General features: G+C 35.9%; 1 protein-coding gene across 2 annotated transcripts in view; it reads right to left on the bottom strand.

Moving 5' to 3' along the window:
- Positions 1 to 15,052, bottom strand: part of Spt-I (serine palmitoyltransferase subunit I) — a 280,091-nt gene that overhangs the window by 90,801 nt on the left and 174,238 nt on the right. For both annotated transcript variants that reach the window (XM_089249944.1, XM_089249945.1), the window contains one exon: positions 1,577 to 1,672. In XM_089249944.1, coding sequence (XP_089106070.1) covers positions 1,577 to 1,672 — 96 coding nt within the window. The remainder of the gene's footprint in view (positions 1 to 1,576; positions 1,673 to 15,052) is intronic.

The following is a 15,052-nucleotide window of genomic DNA, read 5'->3' as shown; positions in this document are numbered from 1 at the left end:
TGAGCGACCATGCACTTGTCAATGCTAAACGTCATGCACCGTTCATTTCCCCATGCTGTAATCCTGTTTAAGTTGGTCTGAAGCAACTTTCTATGACTGATTTTTGACTACTACTATTACATGTCACATGAAAATCTGCTAACAATCCCATCCAATACCCTGATTAAGTTTATCGATAGAAACTGAGGAAAGTATGGGCCCAAGGACACTTTCTAGAGGGACTCCACTCTTCACATCTATCAGAAAATCCCCTGTTCACCATAACCCATTGCGACATATCTCTTAATCATGGCTATCCATTTCAGGAAGTTGCTCTTAATTTCATGTAAACATTTCAAGAGTTTACCATGTTAGACTCGATCAAATGCTATCTGCAAATCAAGATAAACTATGTTTAAATTTTTGCCATTTCCTAGAGCCTTAGTCACATGATCAGAGAAACAAATGAAGTTAGTTACACATGGCTTCCCCTTCTTGAACCCAATCTGGTTTTCCGACAATGTGTTACTGTTGTTTATCCACTTCACTGATTGCCTTTTGATAATAATTTCCAAAATTTTCAAGAGAGAGCAGTGGAGGAGTCAAATGCGTCATACGACGCAAATTTTGCCATTAATTTTTTTCATTTTTGTTGTTTTCTTTCCCTTCCCTTCAAACTGGAGCATGCAGATGATAGAATAGCTGCTGCGCCATGCTAGGAAAACACAAACGCGTAGCGTGATTACGTAACACACTTCTGCCAAAGCAAAATAGTCCCATTTGGTTCACATGCCCCAAAAAAACTACTACTAGAAAAACCTGGTTTTAAAACACACAATTATGCATAAATATATATTTTAACAGGCTATTTTATTGCTTTTTCTTTTTTTTCAGTTTAATCATGGTGTTCAGTTATCAGTGAACTGGACTATGTTTTAACAAGTATATTACACCCGATAATTACCCAGGATCAGAAATTGAATTTTCATAGGTTTACATAATCGTGTCTATCAATTAATGAGTAGATGGCAGGTACAAGAATAGCATTCTTGTGTGCAAATATTTTTCAAACGAACTGAAATTTTTTAAACATATACAATACACGCACATAAAAAAAAATACAGTAATAAAATCACACAACTTCATTAACTGAAGGATGTACCATTGAGCTACTGGAAGAGGTATAAGGGGCAAAGAACATTTAGAGAAGAAAAATAAGAAAATAAGTCAATTTTTATGCTAGTTGAGAGTAAATAATAGTTGACACAATTAGATATAAAACCTGTAACAAGTGTTACAAAAAACTGATTCCCTAAGTAATATTAAAATACCATCATCATTAAAATACTATCATCATTAAATTTGATTGTCAGTATCATAGCAATGAAAATATTTCAATTACCAATTTTTTAATATTTATTTAAATAAACTGCACAATTAAAATTCAATATCAATCATTTGAAATTACCAATAATTTCATTTTTAATTAAGACCAATTTTATTTATAATTACGATGAATTTTTGGAAAATGCATATTCTGCCAAAACATTAGCCAAATATTAGGTTCAACTTTATATAAGAAAAGACACATATGAACCTGGTGATCCAGAACAAATGATGTACCACAACAGAATCCTCCATAACCAGGAATTGCACTTTCCAAATTGGCTGAAATTAAGTCAATCTCATCAATCTGGAATATAAAGGCAAGAAATGTTATAACTCTACAAAAAAAGAAGGATAATATAAACCAGGCTAAAAATTATGGCAAACAATAATAATAAAGTGCTAATATTCAGCTTATAAAGCTTCAGCTTATAGATTTTTTTTCACAGTTTTTCAGCCTTGTGACCTACTTCAACTGTACTTTTTCTATTTATTACTATTATACAGTATAACCTTCCAAATCCGGAACACTTCAACCAATTTTTTTAAGGCCGATATTACACTATAAAAGTGCTTTGTCAAAGATAATTTATAAAATAAATCTGACAAAAAAATTTGACAGTGTAATGGGCAACTTTGATAAAAAATGCTCTTTATCAAAGAGCATCATCAAAAGATTGATGTTGATGCTTTCTATGCTGCAGTTTCAATTGCTGAAGTTTATATACTATGTACTTTGCGAGTTGATAAAGTAATTAAAAAATGAGTGGTAGGCATCAAGTGGATACAAAGCTGCATTAAGAGTAAGCGTGAACACTCCTATGTGGATGAACCGGAATCTAAACATGACATCAGCGCCCTCTGTGTTCTGGGAGGAAGTACTACTACCGCTGGCCTGTCATTGGCTACTAGCATCGGGTAGGAAGCATAGGCGGAGATAGACTTTTTTGGAAGTCTGGGGGGGGGGCAAGATGATGTTACTTCATATATACATTAGATCAGCCGACTTCACCTTTGATGCTGGGGGGGGGGGAAGGAATGCCTCCCCGTATCTCTGCACATGGTAGGAAGTGTCTTTTTTCCCTCCATCCCAGCGCCATTTTGTTTACTCACGTGGAAACGCTAGATTAGGTTGGCTGCTCGTGGTTTGTTTTTAGGCTAATTGTTTATCTCAAATTATCGAAAAGGGCCTTTTTAGGACCAAATAAAATTCTCTGCACAGCTGGTGTTATGTTAGACATGTCTCAATAACCAAAATTTTATTGCAGGTATGTTTTCAAAATTAACACTAAAACGGGAATCTATATGCTTAGTTTTCCAAAAGTTAACAGGTATGTTGAAAACTGCCCTTATTTTCCTATATTTTATATTTTCACAAAAAACTAGATGTATAATTCTAAGGTTATGGATGGAAAGTTCAGGCATAAATAGTATATCTGCGTTTTTTTATTTTTTTATTGTGATTTCACCATTTGTAATCCAAGATAGAGGTCATGAAATGCAATTCAGCTATATTAAATAATAATGTCTAATTAATTTTTAAATCACAATGCTTGAATGATGAATCGGTTTCCTTTGTATTTCGATAGTAATGCCGCTTGAAAAGCTTTCTTTGGTGATGAGTTAAATATCATATCATTGACGGCTGATTTAGCAGCGAAAATCCGCGGAAAAGTGACGTAATGAGCAGTAGAGGAGAAGCCAAGTCCATCAATCTGAATGATTTCCCTTCTGCTTCTCAGATGGCGCTGCTATCAATTCCGCTGCCATTCTTTAACATTGAGTGAATACGCTTACCTTTCAAGGGGCTTTGATTGGATATCCAAGTTTTCATCTCGATGAACTGAATTAGTTCAAACGATTTGAATGGTATAAAAAAATAAAAAAATGATTTTAAATAAACTAAAGAAAAAAATATTTTTTTTACTTCCATCACATACAACTGAAGTTAGTGGGAGCTACAAAGATTTTAATTGCCTATGTGAATATTTCATTTTTTCGAAAAACGAATTCAATTCCATCCTAGTGAACCTGCAATACAAGAATAAAATAATGTTGACAATATCATTATAACGAATTGGCATATTTGTATCTATGGGATATAAGGGGTCATCTTCAAGTAATACGTCACCAATCGTGAGGGGGGTTCCCATTTGCTGACTTTTAATAACAAGGTGGAGGGGGTGTTCAAATGATGATTGTGTGATCAATAGAGGTAGAAAAATATGAAATTGGGTTATATGTTGGGATGGTATGTATGAAATGTTGGTATATATATTTGGTTTGTAGATATGAAGTGATAAATACTGTACTTTCGGAAATGATATATGTAAATTGGAAGGCTTTTTACTCAGTGCCGTCTTACCACATGGGCCCACCCGGACACAAGAGAAAAGGGGCCTCACAAAAATGGAATGTGGTTGAATTTCCGAGAATTGACCACGTGTAGGGCCTCAGAAAGATCGTTTGGCCCGGTGGCCTACGATGCTCTTAAGACGGCCCTGCTTATACTTCTGGTACTTTTGCAATCAGGTAGTGGAGCCCCAGAACGTCACTCAGCCTGAGGGCCTGCCTCATGATGCTCTTAAGTTTTAAAGACATGGGTTATAGCTAGGACGGGGCAGGGTCATGGAGTCCACAAATTTTAGGGGGGCAAGGTTGTTTCCAAGGTTTCCTTTGGAGAGCCACACACTGGTGGATCGCTTTTTGTTTCAATGGATTAAGTTCCATAAAATCAAAAATTGTATTTCAAGAAAAAAGCCGGAATCTGAAGTACTACCGTACTACTGCAAAAATCAGCTTCAGGTGTGTTCTGTCAACGTTATAGCTAGATGGCTATCTCTAAGTATAGATATAATGCTGGTTCTGTTCATTTCCAGAACCACTCAAAGAAGGATCGACATAACTACAGGTTTGTGTCAGTAGTCCTCAGTAGGATGGAAAGAAAAAGGGTGTTTTTTCACATTTTTTAAAAATCGATGTTGCCTTAGTATCCAAAAGATGCCTTTCAAGGTTTTAAGACATTATACTAAAATCTAGGAAAATATTTTAATATCTTGAGGTTCCTCACGGACCCTAAAGGTCAAGCAAAAAGACTTCTAAGTGCACATTATAAAATTTTTTTTAAACATTATATATACACTGCTCAAAACAATTAGGGGAGCACATGGTTTTAACAAAATTACGCAAAGATGTATACCGATAAGTAACATAAAATGAATCATCCATAATTTAAAGCCTAGCAGGAAACGGAAGAAGAAAACTTCATATGCAAATCAAAGTTCATGACGTCAAAAACCAGAAAAAGGAGATAAGGGCAGAAATCGGGATGTTGCAGAAACGTCTGTTTTACTGCCGTAACTGTGAAATTTGATTGCGCAGTAATTTTTTTTTTTTTGAGGCAACGTAACTTGATGTCTCAACAACGTGATTTACCGGAATCCATGGCATGGCGTGTTATAGGCAGACTGGAATCCGGGCAAACACAACGTAGTGTCGCGGACGCTGTTGGAGTCGCCAGAAGTGTTGTTGCAAGGCTGTGGAATCGATTCCAAGAAACAGGAAATGTTAGACGTCGACCAGGGCAAGGTCGGCCACGCGCCACTACAACAACTGATGACCGGTATGGATGGTTAACAGCCTGTCGAAACAGAACAGAGAATGCTACGCAGCTGCAAAGACGGTTGCTCTTGGCAACAGGACGAAGGGTGTCTAGCCAAACAGTACGTAATCGGCTTCATGACGGAGGGCTCTATGCACGTAGGCCAATGGTCTGCATTCCGTTGACCCCACGCCACCGTGCGGCCCGAAGAAGATGGGCTGCTGAACATCGAGATTGGGAGCAACATGATTGGAGCCAAGTGCTGTTTACAGACGAGTCCCGATTCAGTCTGGAGTGTGACACCTGACGTGTTCTGGTATGGAGGGACAGGGGCACTCGAAATAACCTTGCATTCGTTCGTGAAAGGTCACAATACAGACGAGCTGGTTGGATGGTATGGGGTGGAATCAGCATAGGCGGACGTACGGACCTGCATATCATTCGGAATGGCACTTTGACGGCCCGAAGGTATGCAGACGAGATACTGCGACCTCGTGTCATCCCTTACGCTGGAGCCATTGGAGATTCCTTTGTTTTCCAGGATGATAATGCCCGAACGCATAGAGCTCGTCTGGTGGAGAACATGCTTGAAGCTGAAACAATACAGCGTATGGAATGGCCAGCGTGCTCTCCTGTCCTGAATCCAATCCGAGCAAGTTTGGGACATGCTCGGACGATGCATTGCTGCTCGACCAAGGCTGACTGTTACTGTCCGAGACTTGCAGATTGCACTTCTTGAGGAGTGGAACAGTATTCCCCAAAGTCTGATCGATAACCTCATCGCATCCATGGCAAACAGGTGTGCAGCAGTCTTGGCTGTTCGAGGAGACCACACGCCCTATTAAAACTCATGCATCATGTCTAAACAGTACTTTTTTTTATCGTTTACATGTAACCAAATTGTTGTCCTAAATCATTGGGTTGAATTTTGAGGAAAAAAATTAGGAATGGCATTTCTTCACATAAAGGCATATTTTAAATTCTATTACACAGCCAATTAAAAATTTTTTTTTTTTTTCGTTCCACCCTAGTCAGTCTTTGTAAACCATGCACCACAGTGGTCATCGGCTGAAGTTGGTTTTCAACTTCGAGCCGTGAATGTGAGTCGAGCTCACATTAAAAGTCTCGCCACTGGGAGCAACAGGCCTACAATGGTTCAAATATTCAGTCTCATTACACTTCATTCCCAATTTAAAATATTGATGTCAGGCAATATCAGGCATGACACCTTATACGCACAGAGACTGTAAGGCACACACTCACATTCCCGGCACTACTCATTCGGTAACAAATTCCCAATGGCGATAGACCAGAGTTGTTCTTTGTTTGAAGGAAAGTCTTTGTAAACGTCAGAACTATTGAAATATCGGTAACAATTCGACGGACCACTTACATCAGTGATTTTTAAAATTTTGCCTTCCATTTCACCGCAGAATACTTCAAGTAGCACTTCAAAGCACTGAACAAATCAATATAGACAGCTCGCCTCTGGTAAAGGTTTGTGACTACCCTAGAAGCTGTGACTCACATTTTGAGAAACACTGATTTGCAGTAAACGGATATTAATTCAAACCCCCTACGTGGAAATCTGTAAGGTTTGTGACATACATAAATAATTTTAATTTTCTTAAATTTTCAAGTTTGTACGAGGACCACTTGTTCCTCGTACAGACCCATCGCGAATAGGTCGAGTAGTTTTTCTCATTAAACTCGAATATTTATGGTGTATTGGATTTCACGAATATCGGAAATGTCTAATGTTTTCACGTTCCCGTGCGATTTGGTTATATCCGGGCTCGACTGTTTATGCATGACATCACTGGATTTGTTATTCAATATTGATCATACATTCATTTCATTATTATCTGAGATTATCAAAGCGAGCCAATATATTACGTGAGGTGTAAAATCTTTTATCTAACATTGCTTCATCACCAATGTTTGATAAAAGAGTTACGCTGATGCACTTCCATCCTGCACTGTGACGTATTAACTCTTCAAAAACCTGTTCTTTCTCCTCCTCTCACTTGCCACTCCCTTCTCTTTGGGGAGAAAAAAGATTCTCTTCCGGTGTGTATATCTTGGATTAAAAAAAGGTTTTTTTTTTTAAAAACTTGTGTTTTCAATAATAAATGTGATAGCAAATCGGGAATGTAACTAGGCTGCGGCACTGTCCCAGGGCTCTGAGCTAAATACAGCCCACAAATATTTACACTAACCAGGGGTCTGTTCATCCAAAATTTGGGCCAGTTTTCTGGATCCTTCAGAAAATTCTGGATCAGAAAAACTAACCCCTCACGAAATAAATAATGAATTTATAAATTTGAAATTTCATTTCTTTTGCGATAAATCAACTAGATTATTTAGTTTCCTACAAAATTACTCATTTCTCACAAAATTAATGACACATTTCACAAAAACAAAGAAAATTTTCACAAACAGGATCCTGCAAAAAAGTCTGAGCAGACTCCTGCTTACCCCAAATACAAGCCGGCCCCGTAAAGGCACAATAAGGCCTTATAGGAAAATGAGTTTTATGTCACCCGCAGCTCACTTGCGTCGTTCATGGTTTTACGGCTGCTCCTCAGAATAGTTAAGCACTGCCATCTTAAGACATGGGCCCACCTGGGCACAGCCCGGAGACGTCAACAGAAAAGGGGCCTCACAAATGGGATCTGGTTGAGATTTTCGAAAATTTGCCTAGTAGGGCCTCAGAAAAATCATTTGGCCTGGGGCCCATGATGCTCTTAAGACAGCCCTGTAGTTAAGTGGTGTTTTCAATTATAAAAGTACCAATTCAAAGAAAAAAAAAAGACGTAAAAATGAATATCTTCATCACGCCGGGACACCCCAACAAGCCACGGCGCACACTTTGAAAAACCCTATCATACCACATCACTGGATTTGATGGTTCAAATTAATGATACATTTATTTAATTATCATCTGACATGGTGGAGATTAAATCAATCTATTATATCATGGGTGGCCAACTTCTTTCTATTCGAGGGCCAATATAATGTTCAGTTGCTACATCCACTCCGATGTATATGCCACGATTCATGGTAAAAGCTTGGAGACGAGGTGAGATGCTAAAATTCCGAAAAATGATGCGAAAGTTTTTATTTGGAACTCATTACCAAGTCAAAGCCCGTTTTTATTCAGTCAATAAACCATCATTAACTTATTAGTTCTTGACGTTTATTAATTACTCAATAAATATCGTAATTGAACAGTTTAAAATTAAATTAGGAATTTTTATATTAATTTATTTTATTTTATTTATTCTCAACAGTAAAAAAACTGTTTAGAAGAATAAAAAAACTATAATGAACTTATTAATTTTCCTAAATGCTGCCAGTTGTCCAGGTTTAGGTTCACTTGTACTAATTAGTTGGTGTCCCAACATCTCCAGAGGGTTGTGGGGTCATGATGCAATGCGTGGAGAGGCAGATGAGTGGGCGAAGCACACTCAGCACCCCTGTGCGTCAGCGCGAGACGCAAGCCATCATAATGAAATAAGTTTTATTTAAATACTTATCACTATTAATTCAATTAATAAGTGTTATTCCCACTAGTAATTATAACTATTGAACAATTATTAATTAAACAAGACAGATGGGTCAATCACTATTAAGTTAATGATGCTAAATTAATACATTTAAAACAGGCTTTAACTGGTAGGAGTAAATTAATTATGAGCATCAATTACTTAAATAGCATCAAAACCTCATCATGATGGTTATTTCGTTCAATTAATTATTTGTTTATAATTACTAAATTATTATTCATAAACTAATAAGCATCAGAAACTAATAAGTTCATGGTGATTAATTGATTCATTTAAAATGGACTTTGATGTTGTAAAAATCCGAAATGAAAACGTTTACAATCATTTTTTGGATTTTCACCAACTCACCTTGACAAAATCCGAGTCTCTGGGATTTTACCGTGACATATGAACCGCAATAAGTAATATGATGAAACATGGACAATTTAGTTACTAAACTTTCACTCTGGGCGTTGTATTCAACTTCTTTATAAACTGATATTCTTAAGTTGCATTCCCAGCTAGATGTAATGCATCAAAATAATTAGCTTCTTCCGCAAATTATTTCATCCGATACAATCATCCACACAGTGGCGTCAGAGCCGGGAGTGCTCAAGAATCCACAGTAATTTGTGGCATGGATCCGAGCACTCCCATAATTGATCCAGAAATTAAAATTTCCGATATAAAACTGAAGACGAGCACCCACAGTTTAGAAACACTTCCGACTCCCCTGCATCCACATAAGCTTATTGTTTTTAAAACCGACGCCATTACAGAGGTTGCAAATGATAAATTTCCTATAGCAAATATTAAAAAAAAAAAAATCTTCATCCATAACTACTACCAGCAACAGCACAACACTAACGAAGATGCCGAAAACTTTTGCAAAAACAATTTTATACGAATCTTTTATAGTGTAATGTGGTCCATTTCCTTAATAAAATAAATTTTATAAAAAAAAATTTGAATATAAAATTTATAAAAGATTTTTATCAAATTTTATAAAAGAAATTTTATCAAACTTTTAGAGTGTAATACCGGCCTAACAGAGAACTGCTGGTTCTTTTAACAAATTCTATATTTCTGCCTTTTCTTATGCATCGTCAATTTATTTCTTTTTGGTATCACTTATTATTGGTGTCCACTGGATTTTCGGGCTTATGAAAAACAATGAAGGCAACTGTGGGTCTCAATGTTAGTCAGAAAGTCAGCTTTTGTCATCTGTCTCTCTGCGCTCTATTTTTCTTCTATGAAGAAACTTCAAGTTTAAGTTCATCGAAGTTGCTTCACATGCGAAAAACATTAATGTTTAGTTAATGCTAAGTTATGCAGCAGGTACAAGTTGCAAATGAAAACATGATGCGTTAGTGTACATGAGAGTAACTTTATTCAAAAAGCTAGAACGCAGAACACTAGTGCGAATATTGTGTTAAAAATGGGTAATCAGAAAATTCACCCCATACGATCTCCAGAAGCAAAAAAAAAAAAAATTATATATATATATATATATATATATATAAATATTTCAGTTTTTTTTGTTTCTCCTGGATTTGAGTAATAACTAAAACAAATGTTTAAAGAATGTTTGCTTTTTTTCTGGTGAATACCTAGTAAGGATATGTAAATTAGAAAAATTATGGTTTAAAATTTAAATAACTGTTACTATACACATTTATTAATTTTTTTCAAAGAAAAATATGAATGAAATATGAAAAAGTGCTCAAAGAGGCATATTAGTGCTTTAAATATGAAGACTTAAAAAATGAAGAAAAGTGGAACCAAAATCCAGAAGATTCTATAATATGGAATTACCTGGGTAACGAGGCGTCAGGCTTTGAGAGGTGTCCTACTGTATTACTATAATGTAATTACTGTATATTACTGTATAATACTGTATATTATAATATAAACTGTATATACATGGTGTTATCAATGTTTCATATTATTAGTTTCCCCATGTTGCAGGGATGCCGGAACATATCTGCTCGTGTTGCTAAAGCAATACCAATCACCATTTGAACATAGCTCAAATATTGCACTGAAAGCGCTTTTTTTTAAATTAAAATTTTTGAAGACATATCCTTGGGACCCTTTCCGTGTGAGGAGTTGCATTGCTGTAGCTCTTTTTGTTTGCAAGTCATTTCAGGTCCAAGGGACTTTCCCCATACACCCTGTATATTCATTAAGCATGAGAATAAAATGAGCATCATAGAATCTGAATATCACAATGGTAATCACAGCAATAGACTTGAGACAGTACGTTTCATCGCTGATTTCAGACGAATCTCAACCCTTTCAGTGGCATTGGCACTCCTCCTTATTTTAGCATTGGCAAGCCCAAATATTTTGTCAAGTTAATCCCTCTCTCAGTGGAACACTTTTCCCTATACCAATGGTTCACAAACTTTTGTCAACCACACGGCTCCCTTGCCTAATTCATGATTCGTCAGCGGCTTTTCAGGATAGAGATTAATAGCTATTTTCCCGTATATAAAATAACTTCTTCAAAGCATAAATAGGTGCACAAATCAATATCTCAAGCTCGCAGCTACACCCTACATAAAGGTTGGCAATGCTTCTAGAAACAGCGACGCACACTTTGAAAAAGCTGCTCTATATTCATTGCTTTATACTCATTTACTGCTGAAAATCATAAGGAAGCTTATTGCTATTATGCCGTGTAAAGGGTTAAAAACATCAATTAATAGTTTCATCTATGTAGTTAAAAAGTACAAAAAAAAGTTGCTGAGAAAATAAAACTTGTAAAATAGTGCGACGGAGTCGACTGAGGAAGTGGCATAAAAAAGGAAAACAATTAAATTTACTATTAAGGAATCTTTTGCATTGTGTTTTAACGTCCGTCAACAAAGAAAATGATCATTAAAAATTACCATAATACACGTAGAGGGGTTAATAATAACAAATTAATTTAATAAATTATCAAATAAAATAAGGGTAATTCAAAGAAGAGATCCACATCCAACATGTTATAATATCATTACAAATATATGAACTTGACATGCCGAATGTCAATGTGTCGAGGATCGACCACTTTCATGGTTCGTAACTATCAGTGAAAATAACTACAAAAACCGATCCAGAGTCAAAAACCGAATGGGAGCAATGTATATTTATTCAGTCTAAAAACAGGTATATATACACAAGGCTTGTGGGAAGAAAATAACGCCACACTTGTGACGTAAAACTCAATTTGCATGAATCGACGAAAAAACACCAACATCTGCCCTCCGTTTTTCGTCTATTCTTTCCAATAAGATAAAAATATTGCGACAAAAGTCCTTAATTTTTTCAATAGAAACACATTTAGTAAGTACATCGGCTAAGTTTTGCTTACCGGCGATGTGTATTAAATTGAATTCACATCGATTCAATTCGTCTTTGACAAAAAAATATCTAGTATTCACATGTTTTGTTCGTCTATTTTCAATAACATTTTTTTGCAAAATAAATAGCACTCTGTTACAATATACGACATGTTTTTCAAAGTAAATTTTTAGGTTTACACATTCACACAGTATTCGTGACAACCAGATAAGCTCCTCAACAACCTCGGAAAGAGCTATAAATTCAGCTTCCATGCTCGAAAGCACTACAGCATTTTGTTTTGATGATAACCAAAAAAAAGGAATACCACCAATCAAAACCACGAATCCACTGACAGATTTTCTGTCATCACGGTCAGATGACCAGCTAGCATCTACATAAGATGTAATATTAGAATTTTTATCAAGAGACGAATTTATAGCATTAGTCTTTTGTATTAACAACATATTGAAAAACTTCATATAACAATTTTAAATGTTTTTCAGATGGAGAATTACAATACTTAGATAAAAGTGATACTGCAAACATTATATCGGGCCTAGTCCTTGTTGCCAAAAATAAAAGACTTCCGATTAGTGATCTATATAATGCATTATCAATAATTTCATTTTTATCACATTTTTCAACAACAATACCAATTTTTATCGGGGTCATAATTTTGGTATTAACTGGAATACCATTAAACACCTCACACAATTTCTCTATATAACCTTTTTGATGCATTAATACTTCATTATTTCTCGTTTCAAGCTCAACGCCTAGAAAATTTTTCGATCGGGCCCAAAACTTTAATATCAAACTTGGATCTTATTTTTCCGATCGCTAAATTTATTAAATCACGATCAGGCGCAAAAATCGCAAGATCATCTACATATACCAATACAATTACATTCCAGTTTAAATGGTACACGCAATTGCAGCTTGACAGTTCTTCAAATTTGAGTTCTAAAAGAACTGTGTAGCCTATGAAACCATTCACGACCTGCTTGATGCAGCCCGTATAAAGCTTTTTTCAATTTCATTACAAAATGTTCTTTACCCTGTTCCACAACACCTTGTGGTTGTTCTAGGTAAATGTTTTCCGATAGGTTTCCATAAAGATAAGCACATCTAATATCGGCATGCACATGTCTCCAATTTTTCAATATCACCAAAATGATGTAAAATAATCTCACTAAAGTAAAACACACAACTGGCGAAAATGTGTCAGAATAGTCTATACCTTCAATCTGGTTGAAACGTTTGGCGACAAGTCGTGCTTTGTATCTTTTTATTTTCCCTTGACAGTCAGTTTTTACGCTATAAACCCATTTACTGTCTAAGATTTTCTTTGCTTGATCTCTAGGAATTAGATCATACACATCACGGGATTTAAGGGTTTCTAGTTCTTCACTCATTGCTTCAAACCATTTCACATTATCGGGTCCATTTTTCGCTTCGTCAAATGATAGTGGAATTTTCACATTTGCGCAATGAGCTTCAGTTTCGTCCCCATTTACTATTTCGGTTTCAGATTCTAGATCGCTAACCACATTTTCACTACGATCGTCAGTTTTTCCTGAAAAATCAAAATGTTCAGGTTCAAAATTTAGAGAATTACTTTCACAATATTGCTTAATTTCATTTAAGCTTCTTAGTCTAACATTTGGCTCAGGGTAATAGTAAACGTCCTTTCTCCCTGCAGATTTTCTAGTTTTTCGGGTCATTATTTTTCGCACCCATTTAATTTTTACTGGATGAAGATCAAACAAGTCCATGTTCGAGTTTTCATCATCACATGTTTCATTTACATTTTTAATGTGTACTTTGTTTGTCGAGTTTCCAGTCTTGTATTCGAATTTATTTTCATCAAATCTTACATGTTTGGTTTCTATCACTCTGCGTGCGCTAGATTCCCAAATTCTGTATCCCTTCGTTCTCCGGGCATAACCAACCAGATATCCTATTTTCGCTGTTGGGTCTAATTTTCCCCTTCTTTGTTTTGGGACATGCATATACGCTATGCACCTGATTCTCTTGAAATGTTTGACAGAAAAACTTCTATTCAACCAGACATTCACGGGGGCTTTTCCGTCTAGACTACTGTGAGGAAAACGATTCTTCAGATAATTTTGTGTATGCACAAATTCAGCCCACAAAAATTTTGGCAACTCTGTTTCGTACAGAAAAGTCTGAACACCTTCCATGATTGTTCTATTAAATCTTTCTGCAACTCAGTTCATTTCCGGAGAGTAAATGTTCGTTCGCTCAATCCTGATACCTTGCTCTTTCAAGTGCTTTTCAAAATAATCGGCGGTAAATTCTAAACCGTTATCACTACGAATAGATTTTATTTTCTTTCCATGCAGTCTTTCAGCTTCAGCTTGAAAATCTTTAAAACACTCAGAAGCTTCATTTTTGTGTTTCATAAAATACACTGTTCCGTATCTAGAATAATCATCAATTATACTAAGAAAATATCTGGAACCACCTAACGACTGCACTGGGGCTGGTCCCCACACATCTAAATACAAAAGTTAGAGCACATCATTTGCTACAATCCTGTTTATGCTTTTAAAGCTTTCTCTCGTCGATTTTGCTAAGTTACAAGCTTCACAAAAATCAAACTCGCCACTCAGATTTTTGATACCATAGCTAAAATTTTCTTTCGAAAATTGTTTCAAAGCCCTAGAGTTTTGATGGCCATATTTACAGTGCCATAACATTAAATCATTTCTTTTAGCTGGATAGCTTTCTGATGTCGAGTCTGCATTTCCCGCAGTCAAAATATATAAATTATCTTTTAAAGGTATTTCTAGAAAAAATCTGCCATTTGGCTTTCTGATCACTGCTTTACCATTCCTTATAAAAAGCGAATAACCAGCTTTGTCAATTAATCTACCAGAAATCAAGTTCCTAGTCATATTTGGGGCATACAAAACATTTTTGAGCAGTAAAATTTCTTTACGTTGATGAACCTCCAGCTTGATATCACCTTGCCCACATATCTCTGTTGTTCCCTCTGCAATTGTAGCCTTTGAATTTTTGAGATCCATAAAATTTCGGAACATTGTCTTGTTATTGCAGAAATGATCAGTCGCTGCTGTATCAACTGCAAATTCTACAGTGTTTGAGTCGATCGATAATGCACTAGCTAGAAATGAAGTTGCACTTGGACCAGTAGTACGATTCGATTCTTGAGGTTCACCGG

This window comes from Pholcus phalangioides, unplaced genomic scaffold (assembly GCF_987345545.1).
Source record: "Pholcus phalangioides strain wild (caught in Gottingen) unplaced genomic scaffold, Ppha-v1.0 ptg000022l_1, whole genome shotgun sequence".
Classification (NCBI taxonomy): Eukaryota; Metazoa; Arthropoda; class Arachnida; order Araneae; family Pholcidae; genus Pholcus; species Pholcus phalangioides.
Note: the sequence above shows the minus strand (reverse complement) of the source record. Positions and strands in the feature narration are given on the sequence as shown.